General features: G+C 37.5%; 6 protein-coding genes across 6 annotated transcripts; all 6 read right to left on the bottom strand.

The window, feature by feature from the left end:
* Window positions 1-1,796: 1,796 nt before the first annotated feature.
* On the bottom strand, window positions 1,797-2,882 carry LOC105953540 (putative F-box protein At3g52320). The gene has a single exon (XM_012977214.2). The coding sequence runs from the start codon at window positions 2,880-2,882 to the stop codon at window positions 1,797-1,799; it is 1,086 nt and encodes a 361-aa protein (XP_012832668.2).
* A 1,572-nt stretch (window positions 2,883-4,454) lies between these two features.
* Window positions 4,455-6,102, bottom strand: LOC105973610 (F-box protein At3g07870). Its single transcript, XM_088820884.1, has 2 exons — window positions 6,020-6,102; window positions 4,455-5,783 (listed from the first exon to the last, which is right to left on the bottom strand). The coding sequence occupies exon 2, from the start codon at window positions 5,781-5,783 to the stop codon at window positions 4,710-4,712; it is 1,074 nt and encodes a 357-aa protein (XP_088677010.1). The 5' UTR covers window positions 6,020-6,102; the 3' UTR covers window positions 4,455-4,709.
* A 1,427-nt stretch (window positions 6,103-7,529) lies between these two features.
* LOC105973831 (putative F-box protein At1g12855) lies at window positions 7,530-9,687 on the bottom strand. The gene is made up of 2 exons (XM_012998884.2): window positions 9,466-9,687; window positions 7,530-8,799 (listed from the first exon to the last, which is right to left on the bottom strand). Exon 2 carries the CDS (start codon window positions 8,797-8,799, stop codon window positions 7,693-7,695), a length of 1,107 nt encoding a protein of 368 aa, XP_012854338.2. The 5' UTR covers window positions 9,466-9,687; the 3' UTR covers window positions 7,530-7,692.
* Window positions 9,688-13,063: 3,376 nt separating this feature from the next.
* Window positions 13,064-14,739, bottom strand: LOC148772586 (uncharacterized). Its single transcript, XM_088820879.1, has 2 exons — window positions 14,622-14,739; window positions 13,064-14,392 (listed from the first exon to the last, which is right to left on the bottom strand). The coding sequence occupies exons 1-2, from the start codon at window positions 14,646-14,648 to the stop codon at window positions 13,205-13,207; spliced, it is 1,215 nt and encodes a 404-aa protein (XP_088677005.1). The 5' UTR covers window positions 14,649-14,739; the 3' UTR covers window positions 13,064-13,204.
* A 628-nt stretch (window positions 14,740-15,367) lies between these two features.
* On the bottom strand, window positions 15,368-17,089 carry LOC105973668 (uncharacterized). The gene is made up of 2 exons (XM_012998701.2): window positions 16,936-17,089; window positions 15,368-16,587 (listed from the first exon to the last, which is right to left on the bottom strand). The coding sequence occupies exon 2, from the start codon at window positions 16,585-16,587 to the stop codon at window positions 15,436-15,438; it is 1,152 nt and encodes a 383-aa protein (XP_012854155.2). The 5' UTR covers window positions 16,936-17,089; the 3' UTR covers window positions 15,368-15,435.
* A 7,678-nt stretch (window positions 17,090-24,767) lies between these two features.
* LOC105973609 (uncharacterized) lies at window positions 24,768-26,540 on the bottom strand. Its single transcript, XM_012998643.2, has 2 exons — window positions 26,396-26,540; window positions 24,768-26,147 (listed from the first exon to the last, which is right to left on the bottom strand). The coding sequence occupies exons 1-2, from the start codon at window positions 26,420-26,422 to the stop codon at window positions 24,975-24,977; spliced, it is 1,200 nt and encodes a 399-aa protein (XP_012854097.2). The 5' UTR covers window positions 26,423-26,540; the 3' UTR covers window positions 24,768-24,974.
* Between the last annotated feature and the right edge of the window lie 819 nt (window positions 26,541-27,359).

Raw genomic sequence — 27,359 nt, 5'->3', positions numbered from 1 at the left:
GATTTTTCTAAAGTATTAGATTGCTGCCAACAAGGCAATGAAAAAAGTAGTATTACTATTTTTTATAACTAGCAAACCATTACATCTAAGCTTGAAAACATAATGTTTTTGGGAAAAATACATTTTTTATCCCTCAAGTTTGCACGAATTTCACATTTGGTCTCCCCTGTTAAAAAAATACATTTGGTCCCTTATGTTTCAAAAATTCAACACTCACTGCGAGTTAACGGTAAAATGACGGAAATCACCAAAAATGTTAAATTATTGAAACATGCGGGACTAAATGTGAAATCTGTGGCTTGTGGAATTTTCTTCTCATAGCTACTTGTGAGTTTGTGCGTTATTAGCACTCATAAAATCAACAAGTGTTGATTGCCTAACCCATGAAGTGAGATTGGACTCAATAGACTTGAAGTATCTGCCGGCTATGTAGCACATAAACTTCAATTTTTAATGTTCCCACGTTTCGAACACATTTCGTGTCGAAAACTCGAAAATTAAAGACATCAGTTGGATAGTTTAATAATTAATCACCAGTAACCGTACTATGCATAAGGGATTATTTTTCCTAGTAACAAATAAAATGGAATACGAGAAAGAGGGTTTTTTTCACATGTGTTGAATGTAAATTCCGATGCCTTTTTCTTGGTCGACTTTTAAACTTTGTAATAAAATAAGAAAATCCGTGAAAATAATGCATTGAAAAACCGGTTACGTACTTCTGATTTTGGTCGGATGATATTATCTCTCTTCCTTCTCTAGTTATCAACGTTCCTCTAACGTTAACAATCAACGGAAAGCATAGGTTGCGGATTTGTTGATTGTTTCGCCTTAAGCTTTATTTTCTTTTTTAAACCTTATCCTTTTTATTTTTATCTTCCGAAACAATTAGTTCTGCAATTATAATTTCCCGAACAAATCAAATGAAAATAGCACATTGCTCCAGACAAAATGAAAAACGATCTAAAAAGAGCACCCAGAGGAGATTTGTTGATTGTTTCGCCTTAAGCTTGATTATTTACGAACCAATCGACCAGTCTGAGATGGGAGTTACGAGATTTGCTGATCAGGTTCCACGTCGATCAATATTTGGCATTTTAGTCCATTCTCCGGTTTCCGATATCATCGTCAAAACCTAATTTAAAAAAAAATGAACAAATCCTGGTGGGAAAGCAACCCACTATCTTAACTATCTATCGTCCGCCCTGCAGGGCGGAATTAAGCTAATTTTGTTTGAAGTTAAATTATTTTTTCCAAACGAATTCGTGCAAATTACTCTTTATACTAATGGGTAAATCACGGTCATCCCTGAGGTAAGATTAAATTACGAAAAAAAGTCCTTATGTTTGGGTAATTACAACTGCCCCTCTTATATGTCCATCCTTACGGTGCCAAATTTAGTGGAATCTTTTAGATTATGTGGAAAATTCTCCAGTTTGTACTCATTTTATCCCATTCGAACTCCACATTTTCAGACAAGATGATCATAAGATGTGTCGCCTGACTTGTAAACATCAGATTGTGGTGCATCAGAAACTGTATTTTCGCACAAAACAAGTACCAACTAGAGAACTGAAAATATAGAAGATTGTGTTGAATTTGACACCATAAGAATGAACGTGTAAGAAAATTCATAGTCGAGGGATAGTTGTAATTAAACAATTTTTTTTCCATAATTTGACCTTACATCAGGAGATGACCGTAGTTTACCCTTATACAAGTAGATAAACTTTTCTAATGCTCCTTTAATACTAGTAATGCGGTTGAAAATTGAAATTACTCAAATAAATAACCTATTACCATACCAAGCTGGCCCTATGAACATTAAAGAAATAATCATCCGAAGGACGTTCCAACTCAAGGGATTCGATTTCTTGTGTACGCACATTGTAGAGAACGCAAACCGGAGGTGAAAAAATCCGCAAGGCCAACATTTTCTCGTTCAACCAACCAATTGGTGAGACGCATTTCCATACCAAATTTACGAATTTACCCTTTAGAGGTTCCAAGTCAATCTTGAGCATCCTAGTCCATTCTTCCGTTTCTGGTTTCATCTTCAAAACCTCCCACGAAAACTCACCGCACTCAACGAGCAACGTCAGACAACTCCCCATTGACAAATAATACTTGAATCTCTCTTCATAACCTTGAGGGATACGAGTCTCTGTAATAATTTCAGTCTCTACGTTCAGATTCGCAATGCAAGTGCCTTCGCTGCGAGTCCAGTGAATAAAACGTTGAGTACTCAAACAACGATCGATATCCAAGTGTTTGGTATCGACACGCCTCCAAGACTTATCGACTCCCACAGTTAGCAGAACACAACTCTCTATTCCTGTAGGCTCGAACTTCCAAAAACCCATGACGACCACTTTATACCGATTCGAACCCTCGGCGTACGCTATCATGGGATCATAAGCAATGTCGAATTCAGGAGAAATCGAAGGGAGATCAAAGCTTTCAAATCTTACGGGATTCACAATAGAAAGATTGTAACGGTCCTCGGTTTCCAAACACTCCAGTATCAAACCATTACAACTACCCAAAACTCTTCCCATGGTATCGTAACTGAATTCCGATACCTCAACCGAGCCTCGTCCCATTGGCAGAAATCGTTTAATATTTAACTCGTGAAAACCGTAATCGCGATCGGGACCGTGATCAATTAACTGCGCGAGAAGTACAGGAGTTGAATGCTGAAGGTGTTTGTGTACGAAGTTACGGCTATAGATCGCATTGTGCCATTTCTTGCAAACAAGAATCGCTGTCTTGTAAATATCTTCGGCCGGGAGACGTAGAAGAATCTCGAACACCAAATCTTCGGGAAGAGACTCTATATTTGTTGAAGTCCTCTTCCTCTTGCTTCCCCAAAACATATGCATATGATTACAAGTCCTTCTGTAATAACACTAACACTAGTATAAACTATAAAATTGTAACCCTATAAATTGTTATTATTTATTTATTCAAAAAATATTATTTGTTAATGTGCACTAAAAAAAAAGTTTCGCACATAATCCTGTACTGTACTATGAAATGCAACAAAACAACTCCTGCCGTCCATCTATATTACAAAAGTTGCCCTTTCAATAGCTCTTGGAAAATTCCTGATCAAAATACCCCTTTGATTGTGTATAAAAGGTGTGCATCATTCTTCACTCATTTGTACTCAATTTCTTTCTAATTTTCGTTCCCAACCCTTTTTTTAACAAAAAATTCTGAACAAATTTTATATTCTAGAAATTATTTTTAATTTCTTTTTAAATTTATAAATAAATTACTCGGTTTAAAAATATCTTTCGGTAGTTCAAATTCTCAAAATTCATGGTTTAGGTCCAAACACTACATGTTATATTTTTCCGGAACCACTTTTGTTTTTATGTACGTGTTTGTTTTTTTTTTTTTTGCCATTGAATTTCTATCAAATAAGAATAAGCGTAAAAAGATAACTACACTGCAAAAACTAACACCGTGAGAGTTGAGTAGTTGACTGGTAAGGTGAGGGGCTGTTTGTCGCATTTCATAGTACGTGGGGTATATGTGACAGTAACGATAGTACAGGGATGCAAATTGTATTTAATCCAAAAAAAAAAGTATTATGCGAAATTACCTTTGAATTTCTTCCTTATATCAGAGTAAGAACAATGTTCAACTTTGGGTCCATCACCGGCGGCTGAGGGAGGAGGTGGGCGGTGGCGGACTGACGACTTCTTTTCTTCTGATTCGTCAAACGCATGTTGGGCTCTATTATCGGCTTCATTGAAGATACGTATCTTTAGATTTGGGGAAGGAAATACAAAGCCGAAAGTTGCTGAAAATCTGGAGAATTGATTTTAATTTTTAGGGTAAATTACAAACACCCCTCAGGTATGGTTAAATTACGAAAATTCCCCTCTTGTTTGAGTAATTACAATCACCCTTACTATAAATCTTCTTACACGTCCACCCTCGCGGTTTCAAATTTAGTGGAATCTTCGAGATTATATGGAATATTATCACTTTTGTACCCGTTTTATCCCATTCGAACTCTAATATTTCTGTTTTTTAGCTTGTATATATCAGATTGTGGTGCATCATAAACTGTATTTTTACACAAAACGAGTACAAATTAGAGCACTTTCCACGAAACCTAGATGATTATGTTGAATTTGACACCATAAGGGTGGATGTGTAAGAAAAAATCATAGTTAAGGGGTAGATGTCATTATCTAAACAAGAGGGGTTTTTTCGTAAATTGACCATACTTCAGGGGTTGTTGTAATTTACCCATATATATATATATATATATATATATATATATATATATGAAGTGATAAAGAGAATATGAAATGAGTTTTTTATGACTCAATTTCCAGCAAGTATATTTGCATGTCATGAGGTGTGGAGTGTGATGCGAAAAAAACCAAACCATACTAAGCTATTTCTATGAACTCCATAGTTGTGATAATGTCAAATTACGAAAAAATCCCTCATAGTTGTAATAATCTCACATTACTAAAAAATATCTCATGAAAATCAATTCCTTGGCATTGTAGAGAATGCAAACATGAGATGCAGAAATATGCAACCTCATTCAAACACCCACGCCAGAAAACGAGCAAAGATAGAGATTTTCCCGCATACGTAAATCGATACAATTAATTAACATGTAGAGAATTAATGCTAACTCCAATCTAATCAAAATTAAAAATTCCACAAGCAACCATTGCCTAATACTTTAACCATAACAAGCTATTTATATGAGCTCCATAGTTGTAACAACTAGAATCACGATCTAACTCAAACAAGTCAATTTCTTGTGTACGAACATTGTAGAGAAACCAAACCCGAGATTCAGAAATACGAAACGCCAGCGCCTCCGGGTAATTTAACCAACCGACTGGTATGAGGCTCGAGTGGCAAGATTTGCTTATCAAATGTTCAAATTTGCACTTTCGAGCTTCCAAGTCGATCCAGAAAACCGTAGTCCATTCTCCGGTTTCAGATTTCATGTCCCACACCTCAAACGAAAAATCATTACAGAAAACGATCAACGACAGAGATTTCCCGGTCGGCAGATAATACGTCAATCTTTCCCCACCACAACCTTGAGGAACGGGAGTCACCGTAAAAATCTCAGTCTCTACGTTCAAAGTGAAAACATATGCGCCCTCGCCCTCGTTGTGAGGCCAATGAACGAATCCTTCAGTAGTCAACGGTTCACTGACGGATAAGTGTTCCGTAAGAAGATTTCTCCAAGACTTGTCGACTCCCACGGTCAACACAGCGCAGCTCCATATCTTCGAACCGTTATGCGTAGAACAACTCATGCTGACGACTTTATACTTCTTGGAGAAGACATCGTCAGCACAGCCGCCATAACAGAATAACATAATAGAATAACTGTCGTCGGGTTCTTCCCGAGGGAGATCAAAGTGTTGGCCCGTTGCAGGATTGGTGATATAATGAGTACTAATGCCGTCGTAAACAGTCTCCACGATCAAACCGTTACAACTGCCCCAAACTACCCCTCTGAACTCGAAATTGAACTTTGATACCTCGACTCTGCCTCGTCTCGTTGCCACAAAAGTGGCGGGGCGAGTGGAATCGAAACGGCACTCGACGATAAGTCCAGGTGTCGAATTGTAGAAATGCGCGTATACGAATTTACGGTTACAGATCATTTTGTACCACTTCTTGCAAACAAGCCTTGCCCCTTTGTAAATATCTTCGGCCGGGAGTTCTAGAAGAATATCGTACAACAATTCTTCCGGGAGAGAATCTATATTTGTTGAACGCGGCATCTGCATATAAATTACAATTCCCTCTAAAATTGTAAACCTAAAAAATCAAACTTTTTATTTGTTCAAAAAATTTATTATTATTATTATTAATTTTTTTTTCTGAAGTACACGGTACAGCATTAAATACAAAAATAGTACATAAAAAAAAAGAAAAAAAAAAATCGAACTTCCTGCAAAATTTGTATTCACCACATGATGTTGTCCACGTGCATAAAACAATGGATATGAGTACTCACCTTAGGGTTTCCTTATTCTTAATTTCTCACCCGAGCAGGAACGATGTTCAAAGTCCCGGCGGCGGAGGAGGACGGAGGTGGAGCGGAGGCGGAGGCGATGGCGATGGCGGGACTGGCTTCTTCTCTTGCTTAATTTATACGATCGACGGCCGAGAATAATTGAAGCATACGTTGGGCTTTTTTATGGGCTTCAAATATACTATACTATAATTTATTGATGGGAAAAATACAGTTTTTGTCCCTCAAACACCAATTTCATATTTAGTTTCCATGTTCACAAAAAATATATTTGGTTCTTTATGTTTCAAAAATTCAACACTTTTAGTTATTTCCGTCAATTTTTCTGTAAATTCAACAAGTGTGTTCCATGATTTCTTTAACTTACGGACTGATGGTAAATTGACGGAATTGACCAAAAGTGTTAAATTATTGAACATGAGGGATCAAATGTGTTTTTTGTGTGAACATTATGAATCAAATGTGAAATCGGTGCAACTTGAGGGAGTAAAAGTGTAATTTTCCCATTTATTGATTTATCTTTAGGCCCATCGAATAATACAAATCCCAGTCATTTAATATTGGGTAAATTACAGCTACCCTTAAGATAATGTCAAATTACGAAAAAATCTCTCATGTTTGGGTAGTTACAACCATTCCCCTCAACTATTTATTTTTACACGTCCACCATTGCGGTCTCAAATTTAGTGGAATCTTCTAAATTATGTGGAATGTTATCCAGTTTGTACACATTTGACCTCATTCGAGCTCCACATTTTGAAGCAAGATGTGTCTCTTAACTTGTAAATATCACATTGTGATGCATTATAAACTGCATTTTTCCACAAAATAAGTACAAATTAGAGAACATTCCACGGAATCTAGAAGATTATGTTGAATTTGACATCATAAGAGTGGACGTGTAAGAAGATTCATAGTTGAATGGTGTGGTTGTAATTACCCAACAAGATAAGTTTTTTCGCAATTTGACCTTAACTCAGGGATGGCCATAATTTACTCTTTAATATTTGCTAATCCATTTATATTATTGAACGGGAAAAATACAGTTTTCATCCCTCAAGTTTGCACCGATTTCACATTTGGTCCCTCATCTTCACAAAAAAACATATTTGGTCCCTCATATTTCAAAAATTCGACACATTTAGTCATTTTCGTCAATTTTTCTTTAAAACTAACGGAATCAAGCGTTTGTCCACCACTGTCTTAACTAACGAACTAACAGTAAATTGACAAAAATGACCAAAAATATTAAATTATTAAAACATGAGGAACCAGTAAACATGAGAGACTAAATGTGAAATATGTGCAAACTTGAGGGATGAAAATGTATTTTCCCCATTATTAAACTATAGAAAGTCCAATTAGAAAAACTCCAATATAAAATAATATATTTCTAGGTCAATCTGAGAAGTTATTGAGTATAACAAACATCAAACAAAATTCAATTATTTAGTCAATCATGGATAATATCCCGAACAAAGCAAGCCCATAATTGAGTAATTTCTATAACAAAGATTTAATATAACAGTCTGGAACGAAAATTACAGCCCCCTATGCAATCCAGTCTAATCTAAATTAATATTGATACAAGTAACCCAAATTACACTAAGATATTGATGAGAACAAAAGTACACAAGCAGCCATTGTTCAGAAACTTAGCATCCACTTAACCATACTAAGCTATTTCTATGAACTCCATAGTTGTGATAACCGGATAAATAATACACCTCGAAGTAGTCGATTTCTTGCGTACGAACATTGTAGATAACGCAAAGCTGCGACGCAGAAATACGCAACGCCAGCACCTCCGGATAATTTAACCAACCAATTAATCTGATGTGGGCTAGACAAAATTTATTAACCAAATGACCAAACCTGCCCTTTAGAGGTTCCAAGTCGATCTTGAAAAGCTTAGTCCACTCTCCCGTTTCTGATTTCATCTCCCACACCTCAAACGAATACCCACCGCAGAGAACGAGCAATGATAGAGATTTTCCCGTCGACATATAGTATTTGGGTCTTTGTACACAAACTTTTGGTACGGGAGCCTCTGTAAAAATTTCGGTCTCTACGTTCAAAGTAAAAACATGAGTGTCGTCGCTGCGAGGCCAGTGAACGAAGCCGTCGGTAGTCACTGGAGCTCCGATGGATAAGTTTTTCATATGAAGATGCCTCCACGACTTATCAACTCCTGCGGTCAATATCGCGCATTTCAATATCTCTAGAGGCTCGTTGTACTTGGAACAATGCATGAGAACCACTTTGTACTGCTTGGAAACCTCGGCGTACGCTATAGCGTAACAAATGCCGCGTCCCAATTTAGGAGAATATGCAGGGAGATCGAAGCGTTTGTTTGTCGCAGGATTTGATATGTAATTATCCTCCACTATCAAACCATTACAACTAGCCGGGGCTCTGTCTCTGAACACGAAATTGAATTTCGATATCTCCACTCGGCCTCGTCCCGTTGCTGCAAAAACAGCGGGCGATGAATGACGACGGATATCGACAATGATCCCGGGAGTCGAATGGTGGAGATGCGCATCCACGAATCTACGGTTACAGATTATTCTGTGCCACTTCTTGCAAACAAGTCTCGCCCCTTTCTGGATATCTTGAGCTGGGACTTCTAGAAGAATCTGGAACAACAAATCGTCCGGGAGAGACTCTATATTCGTTGAACTGCTCAATTTACATCTCCTGAAACAATAAGGGCGACTACGGCGATTCGCATCTCCACGATTCAATTTTCCCCCAGGCATCTGCATATGAAATACAATAGAGTTACACTAGTCTAAAATTGTAAACCTGAAAATTCAAACTATTTATTTATCCACAAAATTTATAGGGTAAATTACGAAACCCCTGAACTTAGGCTAAATAACGAAAAATACTCCCACTTATTTTTAATAACCAAAAACCCCCTGAGGTTTGTTTCCGTCTTGCACCAACTTTTGACGGATTTTATTTTATTCCAAGAAATAGACTTTACACGATTTCAGATATTTTATTTTATTTCTCACCTATTTAACTCAAGGTATAATACATTGTACACATTTTCTGTTAAAAAACTCGATCAACAGGTAATCAGAGGGGGATTTTGGTTATTACGGATAAGTGGGTGTATTTTTTGTTATTTAGCCTAAGTTCAGGGGTTTTCGTAATTTACCCAAATTTATATGTGATCATTGCAGAAAAATAACACAAAGAAAAAAAAAATTCGACGCTTAGCAAAATTTATATCTACATTCATCACGGATACAACTGTTCTTCGTGTGTAATCAGAAAGCTCAAAACTTTAGGTTTTCAGTGGCATGAAAAAATTGCTCTGAAATCGTTCTAGATCGGAAGGTAAAACATGTTTTACGAGTAATTCTTGTCTGAAATTCTCAAAGAAAAGATAAAAAATCATGAATGTACGATGTTACCTCGGAATTTCCTTCTCAATTTCTTATCAGAGTCGCAATGATGTTCAAATTGGGATTAATCACTCACGGGCGGAGGGCGGCGGCGGCGGCGGCGGCGGCTGACTGAACTCAATTGAAGCATGCACTGACATCCACCATCAGCGGGCCATCCCTGAGATCGTACGCGGCGGCGGCGGCGGCGGCGGCGGGCGGACTGATCCAAGTGACAAATTAAATAAATGTTTTGGTGATGACTTTCTTTCTTACTTATATACCAGTGCTGATTGCCTTAGAACCCATAACAGAGATTGGGCTTAATAATTCAACTATGTATTGGGCTTCGTTATGGACTTGAAAAGTATCAATCTATTTCAAATGGCTTAATCTCACTTTGCACCCTTAAAATATAACGTTTTAGCACTTTGCACCCCAAAAAAAAAATTAATAACATTTCGAACCCTCGAAACACAATAAATCATGTATAATGCACATTGAATGACTTTTTAAAGCAATAAAAAAGTAATTTAATACTTTTAGTGGTATTGTTTAGGATGCTGAATGCGAAATCAATTTTTTTAATTCATTAATCATTTTGAAAGTATGAAGCGCAAATATAAAAATACATTTCATCAACATATGTAAAAATTGTATTTTCTTTCACATACAAATATTTTATGAAAAAAAATCCATCAGCGATTTCTTTATCAAGTTATTTGTAAATCATATTTTCTTCCAAATATTTATACATAATATTTCCATCAATTACAATTAAAGATCTATCAATCAAATAATTTAGTAATAAAAGTTTATTTTATTTGATTTAGTTTTTCCCAATAATCTGGTGTGATTTTTATTTCTGTACACTCGATAGGTTGGATGTTGAAGAAAATAACAATTTAATTTGTTATTTTGCACTCTGGAAAAAAAAAAATCAATAAAAAAAGGAAATTTGTTTTATTACTCAATTCACGGTACATTGTGAATTATTATATTTTTTAATCAGTGATGGAGTTAAATAATCACTAACTAATCACACATACATATGGGTGTGTGCATGATTGTGTGCGGACCAACAGTTAAAAACGTCCATCATCTATAAAAGGGTGTTAATGCAAGAAATCTACAGATTACAGTGATGGATATATAAACCTTAGTAATGAGAAGAAGATTAAAGAACATGCATTCTGCAAGTGAGAATACATTATTACTAAGCTGCAGTCTGATGAAAACCTCGAAAGAAAATTCCAAGAAACAACCCTCGAATGTTTCTACGAGCTTTAAAGCTGTGATATTCGGACGCGTAATCTAACTCCCGAGTCGGAGAAATATGCAACACCAAGTTGTTTCTATGAACTATAAACTTCTGATTAACAGAATCATAAGGTGATTTTAAAAGCATTACATATGAGAGAATAACAAGCATAATGCAAGTCGAGGAAGTCAAGCTCTCGCGTACGGACATTGTAGACAACGCAAAACCGAGTTCGAGAAGCGTGCAAGACCAATACTTCTTGATTTAGCCAACCCCCTAGTTTGATAGATCTAAAGAACAAACATCCCAATATGCCCTCGTGAGGTTCCAAGTCAATATTCGGTTGCTTCGTCCATTCTCCCGTTTCTGGTTTCAAATTCCACAATTCCCATGAAAATGCACGGCATTTAACGATTAAAGTTATAAAAGTTCCCGTTGACAAATAACAGTTCAATCCTTCTCCACAACCTTGAGGTAAAGGTGTCTCGGTAATAACTTCAGTCTCGACGTCCAAAGTCAAAACACGAGTGCCGTGTTTATGAGTCCAATGAATGAAACCTTCCGTAGTCAACGGATTATAATCGAGAAGTTTCCTAGATGTGGGAGATAAGTGCTCGACGTCGATATGCCTCCAAGACTTGTCAACTCCAACGGTCAATATCAATATACCGCGCCGCTGTACATACATAATTATCGTAGTACGTACAAACCGCTTTATACTCCATTGAAGCGGCAACGTATGCCACACCAAAAAAATCGTAGTTTTCCGACCAATTATGATAAACAAACTGAGGGAGAGCCAAACGGCGCTCGGTCGCAGGATTTACGGCGCAAACCCTCTTACTCTTTTTCACGACATCAACTTCCAGAATCAAACCGCTGCAACCTGAACCAGCCGAAACACTCCCTTTGAAACCGTAACTCAGCTTGGAAATTTCGACTCGGCCTTCACGCATTGCCACGAGAATCTATCGCCGCATTCAGATTGATGTACGAGAAGTCCGGTGGTCGAACGGTGGATGTGTTCGTATCTGAAACTACGGGTTCGGACCATATTGTACCACTTGCTGCAAACAAGTCTTGCCCTTCCCTTTGTGAATGTCTTCGGCCGGGAGTTGTAGAAGAATCTCGAACAACAAGTCGTCTGGGAGAGAATCTACATTTGTCAAAATACTCTTCCCTTCACATCTTCTCCTCGAACGACTATGGCGATCTACATATACACGACTGCGTTTGACCCCACATATCATCTGCACGTGATGATCAGTAATAAATAACAAGATATATATACTCATCTTTTCAAATTTTGCACTTTTCCCCGTACAAATTCAAAAAGAAAATTCCCCCCCAATCAAAATTTTGTTGCAGTTGCACTTTGCCCAAAGTACAATTTTTGGAGTATTTTTCACTGGAATTGCTAAAAATTATCGAACTAATAATTTAGTAGGTTTTTACCCGAATCGGGTCCGAAAGAAACTATTATGTAAGCGAGGTTATTAATATATATCGAGAATATTAACTACTTAATTAACAAGTGGATTATATAAAGGATGAAGAACATGTTCACCACATGGAGCTGACTGAGCGCCATAGGAATTGGACTGTTGCTTGAAGTCGTATTGGGCTTTGTAAATAGGCTTGAAATAATGTTTTCCTTGTTTCTAATTTGAATTCAACACAGTTATCAATAAATTGCACTTCACCCCCTATAAATTTCTAATTTTCGCACTTTACCCTCTCAAAATTTAAAAACGAGAATGTCCCCTTCAAAACGTTATTCTTGTTGCACATTGCTCCGAGAGCAAAATTCCGATGGATTATTGACCGGAATTGAGTGTTTTTTATGCACGTTGTCCCTTTAAATATTATTTTTGTTCCACGTTATCCTTTAAAAATAGGGCAAATTACAGCCACCCCAGAGTTATGGTTAAATTACGAAAATCCCCCTCATGTTTGGGTAATTACAACACCCCTCAACTATGTATTATCTTATGAAAAAACCCCTCCAGTGATAAATTTAGGGATGTTAAATCGGTAAAAGCGAACCGAAATTTCGGTACGCCAACTGAATATACAATTTGGTTCGGTAAGTAATCAAATTACATAAATTTTATGTAAAAATATTTTAAAAGAGGGGATGACTGTAATTACCCAAACAAGAGGGTTTTTTTTTTTCGTAATTTGGCCATACCTCAAGAGGTTGGCCATAATTTGCCCTTAAAAATATATTATTTTCCTACAGATTGCCCCTTTAAAATCTTATTTTTATTGCACGATGCACATCGAAAATTGGCTTTTGGGGCAAAATGCAACTAAAACAATAATTCCAGGAAGTTATCTCTTTTTTGATTTTTTAAGGGGGGAAAGTGCAAAAATTGAAAATTTATAAGCCATGAAGTGTATTTTGTTCTCTAGTCGAATACGCAGCCATATCTGTTAAAAAGCAAAGCTCACCTAACCATAATACTAAGCTATTTCCACGAACTTAAACGGCTGCCATAACCAGAATCAAGGTCTGTTTAAATGAGCATTAAAAACGAGATAGTTATTAGCATAGTCGAACTCAAACGAGTCAATTTCTTGCGTACGGACATTGTAGACAACGCAAACCGGAGACGGAGAAATATGCAAAACTAACACCTCTTGATTCAACCAACCTTCCGGTCTCGGGTCAACATTCCTATATTTATATTTACGGACCGACTCTTCAAATTCGCACGTACGAGCTTCCAAGTCAATATTGGGCATCTTCGTCCACTCTCCCGTTTCTGCTTCCATCTCCCAAAATTCCCACGAAAACTCGCTGCACTCAACGAGAAAAGTCAGATATCTCCCCCTCGGCAAAAAGTAGCTCACTGTTTTCGATCCATAACAACCTTCAGGAACACGAGTCTCTGTAATAACTTCAGTCTCTACGTTCAAAGTCAAAACACAAGTCAAACTACGACCCCAAACACGAGTGCCTTTTTCTCCATGAGCCCAATGAACGAAACCTTCGGTAGCGCACGGAATATCATCGAGAAGTTCTCTAGCTTCGGAAGACAAGTGCTCGGTGGAGACGTGCCTCCAAGACTTGTCGACTCCGACAGTTAATATAGAACAAACGTGTATCGGCAAATTCCTGTCGTAACAAGTACACGTTTTGACCACTTTATACTCCATCGAAGCCTCGGCGTATGCTATACAAGAGTGATAGTAGTTGATATAGGAATTGTTTTCCCGCCGACAAATAGATGTAGGGAGAACAAAACGGCGTCTCGTTGCTGGATTTAAAGTGTAGAGAGCGTGAGCATTCGGCTTCTTGCCATCGAAGCCGAGTATCAAACCGTTGCAACTACTCCAAACAGTTCCTATGATTCGGAACTTGTATTTCAATTTAGATATCTCGAGTCGGCCTTTACGCATGGCCACAAAAAACGGATATTCGTTGTTGGATTTCTGGATGAGGAGTCCGGAAGTCGAACCGCGGATGGTTTTTTCGTATTTGAAATCACGTGTGTGGACCATGTCGTACCACTTCTTGCAAACGCGCCTCGCCCCCTCGTGAATGTCTTTGGGCGAGAGACGGAGTAGAATGTCGAACACCAGTTCGTCTGGAAGAGACTCTATGTTTGTTCTCGATTTACATCTCCTCGAATAATAAGGGCGGCTACGGTAATTCGCCACGCATGCACGGTTTCTTTTGCACCCACTCATCTGCACATGGAATACAATTCCAAGAGACAAACAATTTTCAATATTCCGATCAGCAATTTTATAAAACCGTGCACTTGTATAATCGAGGGGTTCGAATTCTTTATCACTTTCACATAATCAATAATTGAATATTTAGTTATATATATTATTAACTGCTTAATTAACAAGTGGGATTATATAAAGGACGAAGAACATGTTCACCACATGAAGATAATAAATCAGAAGATACCTTCGAGTTTCCTTCTTTAGTTTTCATCAAAATCGGAACGATGCTCCGATTGCCTGTCAGCGTGCCGGCGAAGGCGACGGCGTGAGACAGCTGGCTTAATGATTCCGTTGACAAATTATGTAATGAATGAATGATCTTTGATTAATTGAAGCCCTATTGGGCATACATGGGCTTTAGATAATTAGGGCAAATTACGGCCACCCCTGAGGTAGGTGAAATTACGAAAAAAACCCTTTTATTTGGGTAATTACAGCCCATCATTCTTTTAAATATTTTCAATATAATTTATGTAATTCAGTTATTTACCGGACCAAATCGTAAATTCAGTTCGGTAAACGGTATGAAATATTGGCGTACCGAAATTTCGGTTCGGTATTACCCAATTAACATCCCTAAATTTACCTTAGGGGGTTTTTCGTAAGTCAATACATAGTTGAGGGGTGCCTGTAATTACCCAAACCTGAGGGTTTTTTTCGTAATTTGGCCTTAAATCAGGGGGTGGCCGTAATTTTCCCAAAAAGGTTTTTATCGAACGGTAATAGTGCCCTAACCATACCGATTTTGTTTGGTCAATTTTGTTTGGTAGAGTAACGGTACACCAATATTATTATCATGATATATTATTAGATAAATAAATTAGATAGAACTTTTGTTTTTATGTACTAAGAAAGCTTGTGTTTTATTTGATTTTTTTTTTTTTGATGATTTGAAGCATGAATTTCTTTTGATTATACATACAACATTAGTTTTCAAGTGCAAGTAAATTTACGTTGCTTTAATACAACCAAATACAAGTTGAAACTACTCAAAAGAATCACATTCTGATTCTATGAACTTGAAAGTTGAGATCGTCGTCGTCAAAATCTAACTCAACGAACTCAATTTCTTGCGCACGTACTTTGTAGAGAACACAAACCAAAGTTGGGAAAGCATTCAACACCAAAACCTCTTCATCTAACCAACCAACCGGTTTGATGACAAGAGAACTAGGTTGTACTACGGGCCCACAACATTCCCTAACAAACTGTTCGAATTCGCACTTTCGAGCTTTCAAGTCAACCTTGGTCAACTTCGTCCATTCTCCCGTTTCGGATTTCATCTTCAGAACCTCCCACGAAAATCCACTGCATGCAATGAGCAAAGTTAGAGACCTCCCAGTCGACAAATAATACTTCGTTTTTTTTCCATACCCATTCGGGACAAGAGTCTCGATAATAATTTCAGTCTCTACGTTCAAAGTCAAAACCCGAGTGCCTTCTCTGTGAGTCCAATGAAAATAGCCTTCACTAGTCAACGGAGTACCTCGGAGAATCTCTCTACCGATCGGAGATAAGTTTTCGGTATCGACACGCCTCCAAAACTTATCAACTCCGACGGTCAATATAGCGCAGCCTCGTACAAACGGATACCTAAGCCTAGAACTAAACGTCTGAGCCACTTTATACTCCATCGAAGCCGCAGCATACGCTATACCGGAATAATCGTAGCTTGAATCAGATCGACTAATAAACGGGGGGAGATCAAAGCAACGCTTCGTAGCGGGATTTAAAGTGAAAAGATATATACCGTCTCTCATAACCTCATAGTCGAGTATCAAACCGTTGCAACTAGTCCAAACTCTCCCGGGAATCTTGTAACTCAGCTTTGACATCTCAACTCGGCCTTTTTCCAGTGTCAGAAAAATTGGACGCTCGTCGCCCGAACTATGAATCAGAAGTCCAACTGTTGAATTGCGAAGGCGCGCGCATCTGAAATTACGGGTTCGGACCGTGTCGTACCATTTCTTGCAAACGAGTCTTGCCCCTCTGTGAATATCTTCGGACGGGAGATGTAGAAGAATGTCGAAAACCAATTCGTCGGGAAGAGACTCGATATTTGTCGAACTGATCTTCCCTTTACATCTCCTGTGATAGTAAGGGCGATTACTGCCGTTTACGTATACACAATTCGATTTACCCCCAACCATCTGGACAAGATGAAATACATATTATGGGCAAATTAATTGGGAAAATTCAAGCATTAGCTAATTTAGGGCATCAAATTGGGGAAATCAAAATGCAATTAGGGAAAATCAAATTCTTAGTAATGGGACTCTGTCTCTTAAATCTATGGCTAACTATTTCAATTTTTCAATATTTCGATCAGCCATTCATTCTCTCATCCTAACCTAAAATCAATTGAAGAATAAACAGAAAGTTCGAGCATTTAGCTAATTTAGGGCATCAAATTGGGGAAATCAAAATGTAATTAGGGTTTACGAGTACTTCTTGCCTCAAATTCAGAAGAGAGAAAAAAGAGTTAAAAGAGAAATTACCTCCGAGTTCAGTTCAGATTCGGATTAAAACAATGTATTTTTCCTTGTAAAAAATGAGTTTCTTCAGACTACGGTTTAACTGGAGAGCTCGTAAAAATGATTGATCTTGATTGATAATAGAGGCACGTGTTCAATTCTCGCATGGGATTGAAATAGTATTATACTTTAGTTTCTAAATTATCTTTAAAGACCACATCGTTTTAAGGGAAAATTGCACATCAGTCCCTGTAAATTTCTAATTTTCATACTTTACCCCCTGATTTTTTTTAAAAGTGAATGCCCCGCCCCTTCAACATATTATTATAGTTGCAAATTGCCCCGATAGCAAAACTCGGATGGATTATTTATCGGAATTGAGTATTTTTGTTGCATGTTGCCCATTTAAATGCTATTTTTATTGCACGTTGCCCCTTAAAAACACTTTTTTTTTGCCACTGCCCCTTTAAAATGTTATTTTTGTTGCACAATGTCCTAAAAAAATTGGCTTGTCCTTTTGATAAACAAGGCCACACATTTAAGCAATGTTCGGAAGAGTTTTTATTTTGTTTTGGGCAAAATGCACCTCGCCCCTAGAAATTTCTAGTTTTCGCACTTTCTCCCCTACAATTTAAAAATGAGACTACCTCCCTCCAAATTTCGTTATAGTTGCAGTTTGCCCCAAAGGTGACTTTCCGGCGTATTTATCACCGGTTTTCTCGCATCTCCGTCAACTTAAAGGGTATTTTTGTCTTTTTAGGGTATATACGTAATTTGGCACCTAAATTCCCAATATACCGATTCTTTATAATCCACGATTACACAATTGAGCTCCAAATATAGGGCTGTATTTTTCTCTTCAAAGGCAAAAGCTTTTTAACAAATGTAAGATTATTTTTGCGTTTCATTATTTGTATGTAATATTCAATTGTTGGAGCTACGATTTATGGGTGTTTGAATTTCGACCTTCTATTCATTTTGTTAGACGAGGAAAATCATGGAAAATCAATATTTTTGTGGAAATATGTTGGTGCAGATAACTTCTTGGACTGAGCGAAATCCTGGAAAAAGATACAATATTTGCATCAAGTATAAGGTATATATGAATTGAGGCTTCAAATTTCTTGTACCTACGATACTTACATTTTTTTTAACTTTTTCAGGTTGCAATTTTTGATTTTTTTTTTTTTGCATTAATGTAGGAATCAAGTGGATGTTACTTTTTTGCTTGGATTGACCCACCCATGGGATAATATAGAGCGATTCATATAATTTTTGGTCTACTTCGTCGAGTTAATGGATATGAAGTTGAAATTGCACGAAAAAGATCAAGGGAGAAGAAGCTATGGATTTTACTTGTGTGCTCTGTATAATGATCTACTGGTTGTTTGGGAGCTCAAACGGAGGAAACAAAATATGGGTTGGAACTTGTTTGAAACCATGAAAAGACAAATATGCCCTTTAAGTTGGCGGAGACATGAGAAAACCGGTGAAAAGTCCGCTGGAAAGTCAGATTTAGGGCAAATGCAACTATAACGAAATTTAGAAGAGGGATAGTCTCATTTTTTAATTTGTAGGCGGAAAGTGCGAAAATTAAAAATTTCTAGGGGGCGAAGTGCATTTTTGTCCTTTTGTTTTCATTGTTTCTCCAAGTAAAGATCTACCCGTATTTCACTCGGCGTAGCATAGTATAGATTGGGCTACGCATGTTGACAAAAAAATGTTAGCTGACATATTTTAATTAAATTTACAAGTTATTTCCTTTTATTTTCTTGATATTCAAATTTCAAATTCGTTCAAAGAAATGAACAAGTTATTGCATCACCTCATTTAATTATCTATCTTGCCATGAATATTAAATAACTTCATTTCAGATTCTTTTTTTTCTTGCAGAAAAATAGATTATCTGGTACTGTGAAGATAACAAGGGGAGAAAAATTCCACAAGCAACAATTGCCTAAAAGGCTAAAACTCAGCAGCATCGACTTTGCCATATTAAGCTATTTCTACCAACTTAAAAGCTAAGATAGCTAGTCAGAATCATATTCTGTTTCTATGGACTTTAAATCTGTAGTGAGTAAAATCATAATCCAACTCAAAGAAGTCAATTTCCCGCGTACGGATACTGTACACAACGCAAACCCGAGATGGATATACATTCAAGACCAACACCTCCTCATTTAACCCACAAACTGGATCGAGTCTAAGGGAAATATGTTGCATACGATAGCTACAATAACATTCACCGACAAACCGTTTGATTTCGCGTTTTCGAGTATTCAAGTCGATCTTGGGCAGATTTGTCAATCCCTCTATTCCATTTTTCAACTCCCAAACATCCCATGAAAATGCACTGCGTGCAACGAGCAACGTCAGAGAGCTCCCGGTCGGCAAATAATACGTCAATCTTTCTCCATAACCATTCGGGACGAGAGTCTCGGTAATAATTTCGGTCTCTACGTTCAAAGTCAAAACATGAGTGCCTTTTCTGTGAGTCCAATGAAAACAGCCTTCGGTAGTCAACGGAGTGCCCTTGAGAAGTTTTCGAGCTACGAGAGATAAGTGTTCGGAATCGACGTGCCTCCACGACTTGTCGACTCCGACAGTCGATATAGCACACTGTAATCCGCACGAACTACCGTCGTCGTGATAATACGAACGAACCACTTTATACTCCATCGAAGCTGCAGCGTATGCTATGCCAGAGTGATAATGGTTCTTCTCCCACTGACAAATAAACGGAGGGAGATGGAAGCGGCGTTTTGCTGCAGGGTTTAAAACGTAAAGAGGAGATTTGCATTTCTTGGGATCGAAGCCGAGCACCAAGTCGTCGCAACTACTCCAGATTATTCCAGGGAACTTGTAACTCAACTTGGATATCTCGACTCGGCCTTTTCGCACCGTCAAGAAATCTGGATTCTCGTCGCCTGAACACTGCACGATAAGTCCACCTGTCGAATTTCGAAAGTGTTCGTATCTGAATCTACGGGTACGGGTCAATTTGTACCACTTCTTGCAGACAAGGCTTGCCCCATTGTAAATATCTTGAGCTGGGAGATGTAGAAGAATATCGAACACCAATTCGTCTGGAAGAGAATCTATATTTGTTAAACTCTCTTCACATTTCCTCGAATACACAAGATTGCATTTGCCCCCACTCATCTGGACATGATGAAATACACAAGATTGTATTTTCATAATCTTGGAAGAACATTATGAAAATACAAGCAATATTAATACCACGTAGAATAACGAGCTGGAATTATGTAAGCTATAATTGAAGAGTGAGGCCAAACATCAGTTATTCACGTGAATCTCCAACGTGGCCACCACCATCTTATTATTATTATTATTATTATTATTATTTTTTTCTTCTATGTTTTTTTAGTCAAATTGGTCTTATTTTCTCAAATTCTTTTTTTCCTGTTCTGACGCCGTGCAGACCGCTTCGCAGCCGTTCCGTGGCTCCATCTCGCCCATCCCACCGTTTTCTCGACGTTCCAGTGAGTCAAGGTGAAAAATCCGTTCAGGTTATGGAACGGAGGGCACTGTTCTCGTTCCGTTCTGTTCCGGCGAACCGTGAATGGACTCATATTTTACATTTAAAGGGCAAATTACTGCCACTCCTTAAGATGTGCTAAAATTATGAAAAACCTCTCTTGTTTGGATAATTACAATTACCCCTTAACTACGTATTATTGTCTTACATATCCACCCTTATGGTGTCAATGGTTTTTTTTTGAGACAATACATAGTTTGGGGTGGTTGCAATTATCTAATTTTAAAATTGCACATCACCCCCTAAAAATTCTAATTTTCGTAGTTTACCCCCTCAAAAATTTAAAAAGTGAATTCTTCCCTTCACAATGTTATTCTTGTTGCACATTGTCCGGATAACAAAATTTTGATGGATTATTCATCGGAATTGAGTATTGTTGTTGCACGTTGCCCCTTTATATGTTATTTTTGTTGCACGTTACACCTTAAAAACATTATTTTTTGCACATTGGTCCTTTAAAATGTTGTTTTTGTTGCATAATGCCCACAAAAAAAATGGCATCTGGAGCAAAGTGCAACCAAAATAATATTTTTGAAGGGAGGTTATCCAGTTTTTGTATGTCTAGGGGGGAAAGTGCAAAAATGAGAAATCTGTAGGGAATGAAGTGCACTTTGACTTTATCTAAATATGAGGATTTTTTCATAATTTAAACTTACTTCAAGGCATCCTTTAAATTTAAGGTTTAACTATTTCAATGTATCAACCATTTTCTCATTCTTTATTAAAAAAAAAACCATTTTCTCATTCTAAAACGAAAAATTCAGATTCTTTATATTAGAGCATCGATTATTTTATTTCTTCATGAGTACATAATTATTGAAAACAAATGGGAAAATCATAATGTAATTAGTGTTTACGAGTACTTCTTGCCTGGAATTCACAAGAGAAAAAAAAAGACATGAAAGAGACAATACCTCCAAGTTTCCTTCTTTATTTTTCATCGGAGTCGGCACGATGCTCCGGTTGGAATCACACAGATTCGCAGGAAGAAACTCCGGTGGCTGCTCCGGTCACATCAGTTATCCGGCGAGGGCCCGATTTTTCCCGCCCAAAAAGGGCATCTCCCAAACACTCAGATTTTTCCTCTCAATTTAACTCCCTGCACTTTCTCTCTTTCTTGGTGCAACTATTCTATATATATATATATATATATATAGGCCTGGATTAAACAGCCGGAGGAGAAAATCCAGGGAACCACCACCCAAAATCTATGCGATCGTATAGCGAGAAGAGAGGAGAAGAGATTGAAGTTCAAATAGTCTGTTCTATTTTCAAGTTACATTAATTTTAGGACAAAATGCACTTCGCCCCTATAAATTTCTCATTTCTGCACTTTCCCCCCTAAAAATGAAAAATATGGATAATCCCCTTAGAAATATTATTTTGATTGCACTTTGCCCCTTAAGCCAATTTTCGGAGGGCATTGTGCAAAAAAAAAAAAAAAAGTATTTTAAGGGGCAACGTGCAACTAAAATACTAAATTTCGATGAATAATCAATCGAAGTTTTGCTATCGGGGCAATTAGTTGTTGACAGTCAAATAGACGGAGGAACTGAATGTGTTAAAATATGGCAACATGAGAGTGTACTTCGTTGATGACGGTAAATGGGAACCGAAAGTGAAAAAGAAAATCTAAAAAAGATTGAGTCGGTCTAACAATTTAAGTAACAACAAAAAATTTCTCGACAAAAAAAAACATCGAACTTAAAATATATTACAAAGTGTATGCTAAAGTTGTTGGCATCCATCTAACGACACCAAGCTGTTTCTATGAACTTGAAAAACATAGCCTTCATAACCATGATCCAACTGAAACAAGTCGACTTCTTGTGTACGAACATTGTAAGGAACGCAAAAAGGAGCGGGGTGCGAAGCGCGCAAGGCCAACATCTCCGGATATTTTATCCAACCAACCGGTTCGAGAAAGAAAGTCGAGCGCCTAGGTGGGAAAAAAGGTCGAGATAATCGCATCGCAAATCTCCAAATTTGCCCTTTTGAGGTTCCAAGTCAATCTCGATCACCTTCTCCCATTCTCCCTTTTCTTGTTTCAACTCCCAAACATCCCACGAAAATTCCCCGCCCGAGATGAATAAAGTTAGGCATCTCTCATTTGGCAAATAATATCTCGAATTTCCTCTGTAGCCTATACAAACAGGAGGGAGAGGGGTTGCTGTAATAATTTCAGTTTCTACGTTCAAGCTCAAAACACGAGTTATATACGTGTCAGTCCAATGATAAAACCTTGAGTAGAAAATGGAGTACTATTGAGAAGTTGCCTTTTCGTACGAGATAAATGTTTTGTCCGAACATGCCTCCAAGATCAGTCAACTCCGATAGTCAATATAGCACATTCTTTTCCGCTAGACGTATAAATGCAATCGGATGTGCGAACCACTTTATACTCCATGGAAGCTGCAGCATATGCTATACCACAAAAACATTCGGTTATCGATTGACGAACTGAAATTGGAGGCAGAGCAACGCGTTGATTTTTGGCAGGATTTGCGATGTGAAGAGTGTGGATGTTTATAGTACCGGTCTCCACTACCAAACCATTGCAACTAGCCTGCAGTAAGCATTTGAATTGTAACTGAAATCGGATGATTCGACTCGGTCTTTCTGAAATGACAAAAAAATCGGATGCATTCTCTCGTAAATACTCAGGACGACAAGGCCATGTGTCGAATTGTGAAAATGTGCATGTACATACTTTGGGCTACGAACCATATCGCACCACTTCTTGCAAACAAGTCTTGCCCCGTTGTTAATATCTACGGCCGGGAGTTCTAGAAGAATGTCGAACAACAATTCCTCTAGGAGAGACTCTATATTCATTAACGGCTTTCTTTTCCGTTTTCATGGAATTATATTTGCGCTCACTCATCTGCACATGAAAATATAGGCATTGAAATCGACATTTCTAAGGTTCATGCATAACTATATTTTATTTCTATTGCGATTAACCATTTTCTTGTTCACCCCATTTAAACATACAAGTCGGACTGTTTTTACTAATTCACAAAATTATCTGTTTAATTTTAGAGCTAATTGCACAAAACTTCCTGTATAATTGTGAATGCCCGAAAAAGCCTCGTATTAAAAAAATTAGCAAGAACTCCTCTATGTTATTTTTTACGAGGCACACTGCATGTGGATATGGGGGTCGTCAGGGAGGTCGTTATGGCGGCGGCCGTGGTGGAGGCGGTTACGGTGGTGACCGTGTCCGTGGCGGTGGCGGTTCTGAAGGAAACTTCAAATTTAGTTGCATAGGGAATTGTTTCTCAAATCCCTATTATTTTATATTGAAATTTGAAAAGAAAAAAATTGTGCATTATAGCATTAACGCCCCCTTCATAAAATTTTAATGCATTCGGCCCCACAGACTTTAAATTCTGGCTCCGCTAGTGATATGAGCTTTAGCAAAATTTATTTTCGCCTTTTCATCCGGTGGAATCGGAACGTTCAAGATTTTGCTAATTAGTAGCGTCGAAAAAGTTTTCTTGACAAGTATGTTAATTTGGGAGGCAAAACCTACAATCAAAAGTTGATTAGGGTTTACGAGTAATTCTTGCCCGGAATTTACAAGAAAAAAGAAATATGAAAGAGACAGTACATATCTGAATTACCTTCTTCTTCCTTTTTCTTCTGAGTCGGAGAGATTTCCAGATTGGGATCCCTTCGTTGGTGGCGAGCCGGCGGCGGTTTGAAGCACACGTAATTCAAACCAATAATTACTCCCTCCTTCCTCAATTAATCGTCGTTTTAGCCAATAATTTGTTTCCCCTTTTATTTCACGTTTTAAATTTCCAAAGCAAAACAATTTCAGAATGATAAAAGGGCGATCCTGAACTTCACTATCAGATCAAAGACCAATTAATGAATTTCTTAATATGTGTGAGAAATCCTTAAACATCAATTAATTGTTGGAGAAGGAGGGAGTATATATTATTCACCAATACTATGAAACACATGATAATATCGAGTCGATATTATACATGTAACTTTTTTTGAGAAAAAAAAGAAAACAAAATCAAAGTTTTTGAATTTATTCATGGATATTAAAATTAGAACAGATATCAAAATCTCATATTTTGTAGGAAAGACGAACACATTACTCGCGTTCTCCTTTCGGTGAACGTGAAGCTCGAGTGAATCAACTCAGCATTCTCAGTCAACTCTCTTGCTTGACTCCCAAGTTATCCAACTCAATTAACCGGAAAGATAAGTATATAACATATATCAATGCAATTAGTATCTTGATCGATATTCAAATCCTTCTGATATTGGAGCTAGTCAATAGTGTATAACTAGGGCACATTTTTTTATTAGAGTAAACTGCAAAAATTACCAATGCGTTAATCTCAAAATAGTCGAAATAGTGGAAAACCCATTGTGTTAAATAAATTAGCAAAAAGTCCCCGGGGAACCTTTTGAAATAACACAACCGACCCATTATGATACTATTAGTTGCAGTACGATCTATCAAAACCTGCGATAACAAGAATCATAATTTTTTTCTAAGAACGTTAAATCCGTAACCACCAGAATCATAATCAAACTTGAAGAAGTCGATTTCCTGCGTACGAACATTGTAGACAACGAAAACCCTAGTTGGAGAAACATGCAACACCAACACCTCTTCATCTAACCAACCACCTGGTTCGAGTATAAGATATCTAGGTTCGTCTTGGCGGGACCCACAACATTCACTGACAAACTGTTCGATTCTGCTTCTTCGACCTTCCAAGTCAACGTTGGGCAACTTAGTCCATTCTCCCGTTTCTGATTTCATCTTCAAAATCTCGAAAGAAAATTCACTGCGCTCAATGAACAAAGTTAGACAACTCCCCATCGGCAGATAATACCCGAAGCTTTCTCCGTAACCCTGAGGAACAACATTCTCTGTAATAACTTCAGTCTCTACGTTCATAGTCAGAACATGAGTGTGTAGCCTCTCGTTGGAAGTCCAATGAATAAAACCTTCGGTAGCCAACGGAAAACCGGTGAGAAGATTTCTAGCTGTGGCAGATAAGTGTTGTGTACCGACGTGCATCCAAGACTTGTCGACTCCGACAGTCAGTATAGCACAGTATCGTAGCTTGGGAATACCATAGTACTTTGTATAATAAGACGTGTGGACCACTTTGTACTCCTTGGAAGCTGCGGAATATGCTATACAATACTCAAGATGCTCGTCCGGTTCACAAATAACTCGAGGGAGATCAAACCGAAAGTTCTTTTCGGGGTTTAAAATGTAAACACCCTTTTGTGTTTTGAGATCCAATTCTAGTATCAAACCATTACAGCTGCTCCAAATTGTTTGAGGGAAATTGTAGTTCAATTTAGATACCTCAATTTTTCCTCGCTGCAGTGACACAAAGGCTGGATCCCCGGGCACATCGTAGCTCTGGATGAGAAGTCCGACGGTGGACGGATTGTTGCGAAGGTGCGTTTTTACGAAGTTAGGGTTACGGATTATGTTGTACCATCTCTTGCTAACAAGTCTTGCCCCATTGTGGATATCTTTGGATGAGAGTAGTAGAAGAATCTCGAACAACAGTTCTTCGGGAAGAGACTCTATATTTGTCGAAAAACTCTTCCGATCTTTACATCTCCTCGGATAATACGGACGATTACCGAAATTCGCATACCCGCAACTCAATGTGCTTCCACTCATCTGCATGCACATGAAATACAAACCCTAATTTGCAAATATAGTAAACTCTATTAACAGAAGAAATCGGATTGTTTATTTATTGAGAAATTTATCTGGATTGAATTGAAGCACGAAATTTGGTCTCTACATGCAGGAAATTAGGCAAATTAGTAAACCTAGTTTTACGAGTATGCCATTGATTAATATTTGGAGCACAAAACGGAAAATCAAATTGTAATTCTCAAGTAAAAAGGATATAATATGTATACCTCCGAGTTTCTTTTTTTATTTGTCATCAGAACCGGAGATGTTAACGGCGGCGGTGGCGGTGGTGGTGGTGGCCGCGACCGACGCGGCGGCTGGAAATTAATCGCAATGTAAAATTATGTAAACAAATTCTTTAGGGTTTGACTCAAGTGCCGCACAAAAAAAGTGACTCGGCTTCAAAATAAGGACAAAATTGCACTCACCCCCTATAATTTTTTTTTTTATTTTTGCATTTTCCCCCTAAAAATTAAAAAAATGAATAACCCCCTTTAAAATATTATTTTGGATCGACTTTGCCCCAAAAGCAAACTTTTGCTGGACCTTGTGCAATAAAAGTAACATTTTAAAGATGCAATGTGCAGAAAAATAATATTTTTAAGGGGCAAGGTATAACAAAAATAACATCTAAATGAGCAACGTGCAACAAATATATGCAATTCCAGTGTGCAACAAGAATAATATTTTGAGGGGGACATTCAGATTTCCAAATTTCGAGGGGTAGTGTGCGAAAATTAGAAATTTATATGGGGTAACGTGCAATTTTTAGGACATTCACATTTTGGGAGTTTTCTAGGAAGTTTTCTGAAATTAAATTACAGTGTATACTCTAAGCATTTTTATGGAATTTTTGGGCTTTTATGGGCTCCAGGAAAAAGCTTAAAGTTGAGATCTTGCAAAATATTCGACCTTTTCTTTTCGGTTTGATACAGGAAAGAGCCTGAAGCTCAAAATATTCGACCTTGTTTCCGATTTATCTTTAAGCCCATATAGGCTGAATATCCTAGTATGGAACGAAATCAGCGATTTTCGTCGATTTCGATCCAAAATCTTTCGTTTTCACAAATTTCCAAAATTTTTGATTACCAATTTTCCGATTTTCAATGCAATTTTTATTTTCATAAATTTCGATTTGTTTCCAAGAAGTTCATTTATAATTATAATTTTATTATGTATTTTTTTATTATA

This window comes from Erythranthe guttata, chromosome 1 (assembly GCF_056151865.1).
Source record: "Erythranthe guttata isolate IM_541 chromosome 1, IM_541, whole genome shotgun sequence".
NCBI lineage: Eukaryota > Viridiplantae > Streptophyta > Magnoliopsida > Lamiales > Phrymaceae > Erythranthe > Erythranthe guttata.
This window is presented reverse-complemented; position numbering and strand designations above follow the sequence as displayed.